Here is a 10647-nt window from a genome sequence, read left to right as displayed (position 1 = left end):
GTGGAGCTCAGTGCTGAATACCTTCCTGTCCAGTGGAGCTCAATGTAGGGGCTGCATACCTTCCTGACCAGTGGAGCTCAGTGCTGCATACCTTCCTGTCCAGTGGAGCTCAGTGCTGAATACCTTCCTGTCCAGTGGAGCTCAATGTAGGGGCTGCATACCATCCTGACCAGTGGAGCTCAGTGTAGGTGCTGCATACCTTCCTGTCCAGTGGAGCTCAGTGTAGGTGGTGCATACCTTCCTGACCAGTGGAGCTCAGTGTAGGTGCTGCATACCTTCATGTCCAGTGGAGCTCAGTGTAGGTGTTGCATACCTTCCTGTCCAGTGGAGCTCAGTGTAGGTGCTGCATACCTTCCTGTCCAGTGGAGCTCAGTGTAGGTGCTGCATACCTTCCTGCCCATGGAGCTCAGTGTGGGTGTTGCATACTTTCCTGTCCAGTGGAGCTCAGTGTAGGTGCTGCATACCTTCCTGTCCAGTGGAGCTCAGTGTAGGTGTTGCATACCTTCCTGTCCAGTGGAGCTAAGTGTAGGTGCTGCATACCTTCCTGTCCAGTGGAGCTCAGTGTAGGTGTTGCATACCTTCCTGTCCAATTGGAGCTCAGTGTAGGTGCTGCATACCTTCCTGTCCAGTGGAGCTCAGTGTAGGTGCTGCATACCTTTCTGTCCAGTGGAGCTCAGTGTAGGTGCTGCATACCTTCCTGTCCAGTGGAGCACAGTGGAGGTGCTGCATACCTTCCTGTCCAGTGGAGCTCAGTGTAGGTGCTGCATACCTTCCTGTCCAGTGGAGCTCAGTGTAGGTGTTGCATACCTTCCTGTCCAGTGGAGCTCAGTGTAGGTGCTGCATACCTTCCTGTCCAGTGGAGCTCAGTGTAGGTGCTGCATACCTTCCTGTCCAGTCGAGCTCAGTGTACTCTCTACACTCTCTAATACCCTGCCAAAACTCCCCCTGTCCTCAGCACTCTCTCCTGTCCAAACTCCCCCTGTCCTCAGCACTCTCTCCTGTCCAAATTCCCCCTGTCCTCAGCACTCTCTCCTGTCCAAACTCCCCCGTCCTCAGCACTCTCTCCTGTCAAAACTCCCCCTGTCCTCAGCACTCTCTCCTGTCCAAACTCCCTCCGTCCTCAGCACTCTCTCCTGTCAAAACTCCCCCTGTCCTCAGCACTCTCTCCTGTCAAAACTCCCCCTGTCCTCAGCACTCTCTCCTGTCCAAACTCCCCCTATCCTCAGCACTCTCTCCTGTAAAAACTCCCCCTGTCCTCAGCACTCTCTCCTGTCAAAACTCCCCCGTCCTCAGCACTCTCTCCTGTCCAAACTCCCCCTGTCCTCAGCACTCTCTCCTATCCAAACTCCCCGTCCTCAGCACTCTCTCCTGTCAAAACTCCCCCTGTCCTCAGCACTCTCTCCTGTCCAAACTCCCCCTGTCCTCAGCACTCTCTCCTGTCCAAACTCCCCCGTCCTCAGCACTCTCTCCTGTCCAAATTCCCCCTGTCCTCAGCACTCTCTCCTGTCCAAACTCCCCCGTCCTCAGCACTCTCTCCTGTCCAAATTCCCCCTGTCCTCAGCACTCTCTCCTGTCCAAACTCCCCCGTCCTCAGCACTCTCTCCTGTCCAAATTCCCCCTGTCCTCAGCACTCTCTCCTGTCCAAACTCCCCCGTCCTCAGCACTCTCTCCTGTCCAAACTCCCCCCGTCCTCAGCACTCTCTCCTGTCCAAACTCCCCCTATCCTCAGCACTCTCTCCTGTCAAAACTCCCCCTGTCCTCAGCACTCTCTCCTGTCCAAACTCCCCTGTCCTCAGCACTCTCACCTGTCAAAACTCCCCCTGTCCTCAGCACTCTCTCCTATCCAAACTCCCCCCGTCCTCAGCACTCTCACCTGTCAAAACTCCCCCTGTCCTCAGCACTCTCTCCTGTCCAAACTCCCCCTGTCCTCAGCACTCTCTCCTGTCAAAACTCCCCCGTCCAAACAATGATATACTTCAGCAGTTTTCCACTAACAAGACAGAGCACTTTCCATAGGCCCTTTCACCCTGATTAAGGTTATGATTTTCTGCTAACCACAGCCCAAGTGTTTTGACATTCTCAACCGCTGTTTGCATCACTTCCTCTTATCTGTCGCCTCTTCCTCATCTTCGTGCTGTTAGCACATCTGCGATTACAGACAGTTCCCCAGAACCAACCACAGGCTAGCATACAATTTCCCTTCTTTCACTACAACCCTACAATACAAAAACATCCGTGAGACATAAAGTCTCATTCTACTTCCCCTTAATCACACAAAAACTATTAATCACACAAAAAACTACTAATCACACAAACAGCAATTATTTACAATGTAATAATACCTTCCTGAGCTGGGTCCAGTGTAGGTGCTGCCTGTGTTCTTTTAGCTGGGTCCAGGAGAGAGAGAGAGAGAGAGAGAGAGAGAGAGAGAGAGAGAGAGAGAGAGAGAGAGAGAGAGAGAGAGAGAGAGAGAGAGAGAGAGAACCTCATTAGCAGAGCAGGTATGGTAGGTTATTAACTGACTACAGACAGTCAGTTAATAACCTGGGTCTCAGGAGACTAAGACTCTATTCTGACCCAGTCTCTCCTCATTATGGACTACAGACAGTCAGTTAATAACCTGGGTCTCAGGAGACTAAGACTCTATTCTGACCCAGTCTCTCCTCATTATGGACTACAGACAGTCAGTTAATAACCTGGGTCTCAGGAGACTAAGACTCTATTCTGACCCAGTCTCTCCTCATTATGGACTACAGACAGTCAGTTAATAACCTGGGTCTCAGGAGACTAAGACTCTATTCTGACCCAGTCTCTCCTCATTATGGACATCACACAGTCAGTTAATAAACTGGGTCTCAGGAGACTAAGACTCTATTCTGACCCAGTCTCTCCTCATTATGGACTACAGACAGTCAGTTAATAACCTGGGTCTCAGGAGACTAAGACTCTATTCTGACCCAGTCTCTCCTCATTATGGACTATAGACAGTCAGTTAATAACCTGGGTCTCAGGAGACTAAGACTCTATTCTGACCCAGTCTCTCCTCATTATGGACTACAGACAGTCAATTAATAACCTGGGTCTCAGGAGACTAAGACTCTATTCTAGCTCAGGTTTGGATCAATAAACCAAATCTTTATTTCTCTTGCCTTCTATCGCTTGCTCATTTGCTCTCTCCTCTCTCTCTCTACTCACGGTCTGTCTTTCTTTCTCTCTCTCTTTCTCTCTCTCTCTCACCAGCCTGTGATATCTTTCAAGCATTTTGCTACACCCGCAATAATATAACATTTGATTTAATAAACTTTCAAATTTGATTTGAGTCTAGAGTTTTTGTAATGTATCTCTGTAAAAAACTAAAATAGATTTTCATATTCGTTCTGCTATATCCATCCAGTGAAATGTTGGTACGCAAGTTGTAAACACTGGAAAAATACTTTAGATGATGCAGGACAGGCCTAGTTACAGAGAAATATAACTAACCCAAGATAGTTCATCTGTGTCGTTTACAGTGGGAGCAAATAAAGCATGGTGGGCAGAACAAGCAAGGTGGTTAAAGCCAAGCAAGATCCTATTGGCGCGTTGTAGCATGTATTTGCATATTTCCATCAGGAAACGCCTACTCTGTGCAGTGCGCTTGTACACAAATTCAATTCGACCTTGCACTCTTTCTAAACAATGCAATTCAAATATTTGGTAAAGCGTCAAGTCTTTAAAACTTACTTCACTGTGTTCGTAACATATTGTAGTTTAGGGAACATAAAAATATATTGAGATCAAATGTTTAATCGATGAGAAAATTAGCAGAATGTCGGCCCAGTTTCACGAAGTTCCATCCTCTCCCACTCATATACCCGCGACTGGACTACCATTTGGTGGTGAGAAGAAATCTACACGGATGCTTCAAGCTTTATAGCCCCTGTGACATGTCTGGGTTACTCCTTCTGGCTGTGCTTACGTGTAGTGATGTCCTATGTTTTTGTTGTTATTGTGTTGTAATTTTTAAAAAAAATACACATAAAAAAGCTTACGATAAGTGATTTATATATTTATATATATATATACACACTAGATGATTATAAGGGGGCGCTGTGTTGAAGCCATCGCGCCTCCATCTTGGCTCTCCCCCACCGTTGTAATTGTATTTTGGAATCTATAGAAATGCATTTATTCCATTACAGACACTTTAATGCATACTTTCAAATTAAATCATGTGAGCTAATCATACAAATAAAAACTGAAAAAAATATAAAACATTTTCCTTAAAGTATATATATATATTTTGATGACTAATGATACTGTCCCAACTACAACAACAAAAATGATTAAATACATGTAATTTTGTCCTTTATTTAAAAATACTGTAGAATTCCATTCATTCGTATGGAGGACTGGGCCGTACCGTGGAGTTCCAATATGGCCGACCGTTGGCTTCAAAGGCTCATAATGGAAATAAATAGTGGTTTATATACATCGTTGGTAACAGTGTAATTTACAGGAACTAACTCTTAGTACTGCCTACCACATAAACTACCCGGAAAACTGACACACACACACAAGCAGCACAGACAGGTAGAGTTCGTTTTCTGAGAGCTGAAGTGTGTACCTGATAAACACGACAATGGCTAAACGTAGTAGCTGTTTCCAACGGCTTTTTATCTTCTTCAACGTGCTGTTCGCGGTAAGTTAGCAACTCTTTATTTGTAAATACAAGTAGGAACATGTGATTAGCTCAGTAGGCGATACTTTAAGGTTACTTTCGATTTTAATCAACTGCGCAGCAAAAACAACAAGTTCATTTATTTTCTTCACCAAACACTGCTTTCTGCCCATAAAAGTTCGTTAAAAAATGTTTGTAGTCTATCTGTGTGAAATTATATGTTTTCTATCCACTTACCTACGTGTCTCTCTGTATAATCCAACTTTACATCCGTTAAATATGGCTTTAAGTACAATTAAGAAAATCATGTTATTTAATAGTGGATGGGATGTTTTTCTTTAGATTGCTGGAGGTGTGATTATCGGCCTGGGACTTCTGGGTCAATTCATCTACCATGGCAGTACTGAAGAGGTAAAATGGGATCTAGCTCTGGTCCATGGCGTTACATGCGGTTTGAGCTTTGAAGAAGTTTAAAGCCGCACACGTAACACCCTAGACAAGAGCTAAATGAGCTCAAAGTTCAAATTAAATTCAAACTGTATTTTACGACTATATCAATATATATTTATTTATTTATTTAATTATTTAATTATTTATTTATTTATTTATTAATAATAATGATATTGAATGAATTCTCACCAAAGATAATTAATTTTGATTATATAATTTCTCTATTTTGAAAAAACAAAAGTGGAAAGAAACAGTTACTCATATGCATTAAAGGCTGCAGCATCTGAAAAACAGGTTAATGTGTCAACGGTTTATGTAGTAGACTGTAACTGTACTTCCTTATTGGTTAGCTATATATACAAAGTGAACTCCTGTGTACAAAGTCAATGTTCCTAAAGTACTGTCCTATACAAGAATTATAGGTCTACCGTGCTATATTAAAAAAATAAATGGATTTTCCCTATTAGGAATGTAGGTATTTGTTTGTTTGTTTTTTGTACCTTTAGCCTGCCATAAAAAACCCGACATGTAAATAACAACCTGTCCAGAAAAACAGAAGGAACGCAGGCTATTATGATGTCATAATGGTATACTGAGAGACACCATGGATGTTGTATTGTTTTTCAGTTTGAGAACCAGTCCAAAGGGTTTGTCGTGCTGTATGTAGTAGGAGGCATCACCATGTTCATGTCTCTGCTTGGGGCGTACGGAGCACACAGAGAGAAGAGAATTCCCCTGATCATGGTGAGGGGGTCTACTGCTATTCGCTGACTTCACATTCATTCAGACAACTACGACCATAGAGACAGAACAATATAAAACATGTCATGGTTTCCCAAACACAGATTAACCGTAGTCCTGGACTACAAACTGCTTTTCAATGAAGATACCTACTTGAGCTTGCTTTTTAGTCCAGGACTAGGCTTGGTCTGTGTCTGGGAAACCACCCTGAATTCCTTTTTATATCGTGTTACGACATTGTTAGGAAAGACACTTAGCATTTCTTAACCTGTTTTGTTCAACGATTCACTGAGTCACACAGTAACTTTATGGACTGAAAATGGTTTATGGACTAAGTCTCTCTATCTCTCTCTTTCACTTTCTCTCTCTAGTTTCTGGTAGCCTGTTTTGTTGTCTGCTTCTGCCTCCTGCGTGTTGCGGTGCCCACAGCCATGTACCGTCCTGAGGTATTGTTTGTTAATAATGATGTCTGTACATGATGGTACTGTAATACTTGATGTGCTATACTGGTAGACAGGCCTACAGCCAGTGGTACTGTAATACTTGATGTGCTATACTGGTAGACAGGCCTACAGCCAGTGGTATTGTAATACTTGATGTGCTATACTGGTAGACAGGCCTACAGCCAGTGGTACTGTAATACTTGATGTGCTATACTGGTAGACAGGCCTACAGCCAGTGGTACTGTTGTATCAACTGTCTATTATAATTTTGCAGTTTCTTTATATATATATAAATAGTGAACTTTTGCTAGAGGAGCTACAGTCTCTTAGCAGAATGTCTTCCAGCAGCTAGCGGCCCACACAATATCTGTTTCTGATGAGGCAACCTGATAATAATCATAATGCATTTGATTTATTCAGTGGATTTTTCACACACAAGGCACAACACAACATGACCTATATCCATCCCATTCAGATTTAGATGTGTGCATTTGGTAGGGTCATTGTTGACAGCTGTGGTTGTTTGGTTTGTTTTGCAGGTAGAGAGGATTGTGGATGAGAAGTTCCGTGAGCTCCTGCCTCTGAACGAAGCCTCCCCTGATGTTAGACAGCTCACTGAGAAGTTTCAGCTGAATGTATGGAACTTTTCCATGAATCATTTCACCAGAATATACTTGACATGTCCATAGCATTCATTATATCAAAGGATCCCGCTTGGGATCTATTCTGTCTTTTCCATGAAACATCAGCAGGAAATATTTCACTAAGGTTTACAATAATATCATTCATTATATACTTAATAGTTTTGAGAAGTTACATTCTAGTTGTGTGTACAACATGTACCTCAGCAATGTTAACTTCATGTAACTACACACTGTGTGTGTGTGTGTGTGTGTGTGTGTGTTTTAACAGTTGAAGTGCTGTGGGCTGTTCAGTTACACAGACTGGGGCGACAACGTCCCTGACTCCTGTCTCTGTCAGGGTGAGGAAGATCAGATGGAGGGTACATGCCAGAACATTCCATACCAGGTGAGTTCAGATCAACTCTACATGACAGGACTAATGATGTAGCTTAATAGTCAATAGGCTCCTTCTTCTCAGTTCGTATGCACATAGGTTTACATCCTGGTCTACCATGAGAACACCTTTTAACCCTTCCGTACATTATGTCTGTTAGATACATTAATAAAGGAATATGCCATATCAGTTTTTCTTCTTCTGTTTTTCAGTTGTTGATCTTTTCAGAGTTCAGGATGACTGGACACCAGAAGCTGATCTACAAACAGGTCGGACCAGGGACCTTTTCTGTTATCTTTAGATCAACCCTGTTGTCGTCTACATTCCTAGACAGAACCGGTTGGTTTTGTCACAGAGAGCAGCACACCGTCGAGAATGAAGCTCTTCTGTTGAGCCGTGATCTGAGTCACATTATTACACAGATATGAAATACCAATGGCTTTTTCCATCTGCACATTTTAGCTTGTGATCCCTGCGGGAATTGAACCTGTGACCTTGGCATAGCTTGCACCACACTGTAACCATCTGAGCCAGACAGGACCATGATTGAGTTCTGATCTGTGTTCCATTGAGCATTAACGGACCTTTGTCCCACAGCCCTGCTTCCCCATCATCGAGGGCTACGTGGCTGAAGCTCTGGACATCGTGTTGGGCGTTTCCTTCGGATTCGCTGCTCTGGCTGTGAGCATGCATTCTTTACAGCGCACATTTCACACCTTACACATCAAACTGGCAGTTGAATATCTTTACTAGTCCCTGGCTTGCTGCCACCCACATCGTTGTTTTTAATTGATCTTGTTGTGTTGTTCTCCAGCTCCTGGGAGCGGTGTTGTCCGCCGTCCTGCTGGCTCAGCTGAGGAGCTCTAACGTAGCTGTTCCTGTGGTGTTCAGTGTCAGCTCTCACCCGTCCAAGTTCAGCTTCAGTTCCCACCCGCCCAAGTACAGCGAGCTTTACAACGAGCCTGAGAAGCACGAGAAGTGAAAAGCAGGCTGAGGTTCAGGATGCTGGGGTTCAGGATGTGGTTAGTTAGATGACATGGTTTAGGCTGTTGTTCAGTCTGGCTCAGCATAGAAATATAACTACTAGAATGGTGAAAGTCCCACAGACCTCGGCACTATGACTGCACCACCATGGGGTATGATCAATATAGTTGAATGGGGATTGTCTTTCTAGTGATCTATTTCTATGGTGTCCAGACTCGCACTGTTTTCCTTCCACGTCTTCTCATGGTTGTTGTGTGTTTTTCAACGAGAGGTCTCCTTAACTCTCTTCCTGACTGTCAAACCAAAAGGAAGGTGCTACTTCCTTCTGTGTGTCATTTGCTTTGATTTGAGTTCTACGTTTAAGAGAATCACCACAGGTGGTTTTATACATATGCAGGGAGTTCTTAGGAAAATGGTTGCAGAATGAGACACAATGAATTAGCAGGGTAATGCAAAGAGAGTACAACTCTGAGATAGTAAGGACAGAATGTCATTTCCCTATGACTTTGAATGTCAAATCATTTGCCTTGTAACTGCAATAGAAAGGGAAAGGAAAGTGAAGGTTGACAGAGAGATACGGGAAAATAAATATCTGTAGCTGACACAGAACTCCTTTGTTTTTTGCAATGAAATGAAAAATGTTAAATGTTTTGCCATGAACTGTAAATCCTTACATGAAATATACAACATGCCAACTGTCTTGCTCTCTTTTTCTAAATAAAACATCTGTCTTCTACATGTCTCTTTTGTACAAATATATTATAATTTGGAACTTATTTACAACTCTTTTGAGGAATATATTAGAATTTTGAAATGATTTCCTCTTTTGAGAAAACATTCCATTTTAGAAGCTTTGCATATTAAGTTCCAATTCAGTTGAATTAAAACACTAGAAGTTCTTCTCTATAAAATTGGAGCTATTGAGTGAGAGAAGAGGAGAGAACCCCGACCAAAACACCTGAGGGAAGAGAACGATGAAGGGAGGGAGGGTGCTGAGGAGAAAGATGAAGCAAGGTACAGAGGGTGCAGAGGAGAAAGATGAAGGGAGGGAGGGAGGGAGGGAGCAGAGGAGAAAGATGAAGGGAGGGAGGGAGCAGAGGAGAAAGGAAGTTGGAACACAGTAAGCTGGAGGGGATGAGAGAGGCTGGAGAGAGAGTTAGCCCGGACAGAGATGGCAAAAGAGTGGATGGAGTGAGAGGTTGTTGCATCAGACATGGAGAATATCCTTACAGATCTGAAAAAAGAGGGAGGAGACGAATCTAGAAAAAAACTACACAATTATGGAGAAAATAGAACACTGAACTTAGTGAGATGGAGCAAGATATGGAGAGGTTAGAATCAGAGATGGAGAGGTTAGAATCAGAGATGAAGAGGATAGAATCAGAGATGAAGAGGATAGAATCAGAGATGGAGAGGTTAGAATCAGAGATGGAGAGGATAGAATCAGAGATGGAGAGGTTAGAATCAGAGATGGAGAGGTTAGAATCAGAGATGGAGAGGATAGAATCAGAGATGGAGAGGATAGAATCAGAGATGAAGAGGATAGAATCAGAGATGGAGAGGATAGAATCAGAGATGGAGAGGTTAGAATCAGAGATGGAGAGGATAGAATCAGAGATGAAGAGGATAGAATCAGAGATGGAGAGGATAGAATCAGAGATGGAGAGGATAGAATCAGAGATGGAGAGGTTAGAATCAGAGATGGAGAGGTTAGAATCAGAGATGGAGAGGATCTAATATCAGGTTCTTTATCTAATATCAGGTTCTTTATCTAATATCAGGTTCTTTATCTAATATCAGGTTCTTTATCTAATATCAGGTTCTATATCTAATATCAGGTTCTTTATCTAATATGTAATATCAGGTTCTTTATCTAATATCAGGATCTTTATCTAATATCAGGTTCTTTATCGAATATCAGGTTCTTTATCTAATATCAGGTTCTTTATCTAATATCAGGTTCTTTATCTAATATCAGGTTCCCTTTATCTAATATCAGGTTCTTTATCTAATATTAGGTTCTTTATCTAATATCAGGTTCTTTATCTAATATCAGGTTCTTTATCTAATATCAGGTTCTTTATCTACTATCAGGTTCTTTATCTAATATCAGGTTCTTTATCTAATATCAGGTTCTTTATCTAATATCAGGTTCTTTATCTAATATCAGGTTCTTTATCTAATATCAGGTTCTTTATCTAATATCAGGTTCTTTATGTAATATCAGGTTCTTTATCTAATATCAGGTTTTGGTTGAAGATCTGATAACATTCAGTATCAAAAATATGCAAAAGTAGAGAAAATTAGAAAGGGGGCAAATACTTTTTATCGGCATTGTAGTGAAATATGTCAGTT

General features: G+C 42.4%; 2 protein-coding genes across 2 annotated transcripts in view; one reads left to right on the top strand and one right to left on the bottom strand.

The window, feature by feature from the left end:
- Nucleotides 1-9028, top strand: part of LOC115189718 (tetraspanin-8) — a 20016-nt gene extending 10988 nt beyond the window's left edge. The window contains exons 2-10 of the mRNA XM_029748258.1: nucleotides 4574-4678; nucleotides 5000-5068; nucleotides 5735-5851; nucleotides 6220-6294; nucleotides 6831-6926; nucleotides 7204-7320; nucleotides 7521-7577; nucleotides 7906-7989; nucleotides 8123-9028. Of these exons, the coding sequence (XP_029604118.1) occupies nucleotides 4619-4678; nucleotides 5000-5068; nucleotides 5735-5851; nucleotides 6220-6294; nucleotides 6831-6926; nucleotides 7204-7320; nucleotides 7521-7577; nucleotides 7906-7989; nucleotides 8123-8290 (843 nt within the window). The 5' untranslated portion in view covers nucleotides 4574-4618 and the 3' untranslated portion in view covers nucleotides 8291-9028. The remainder of the gene's footprint in view (nucleotides 1-4573; nucleotides 4679-4999; nucleotides 5069-5734; nucleotides 5852-6219; nucleotides 6295-6830; nucleotides 6927-7203; nucleotides 7321-7520; nucleotides 7578-7905; nucleotides 7990-8122) is intronic.
- The window catches only part of LOC115189731 (leucine-rich repeat-containing G-protein coupled receptor 5), a 653393-nt gene that overhangs the window by 427645 nt on the left and 215101 nt on the right, over nucleotides 1-10647 (bottom strand). The window lies entirely within an intron of this gene.

Source organism: Salmo trutta, unplaced genomic scaffold (genome assembly GCF_901001165.1).
Source record: "Salmo trutta unplaced genomic scaffold, fSalTru1.1, whole genome shotgun sequence".
Taxonomy (NCBI): Eukaryota; Metazoa; Chordata; class Actinopteri; order Salmoniformes; family Salmonidae; genus Salmo; species Salmo trutta.
Note: the sequence above shows the minus strand (reverse complement) of the source record. Positions and strands in the feature narration are given on the sequence as shown.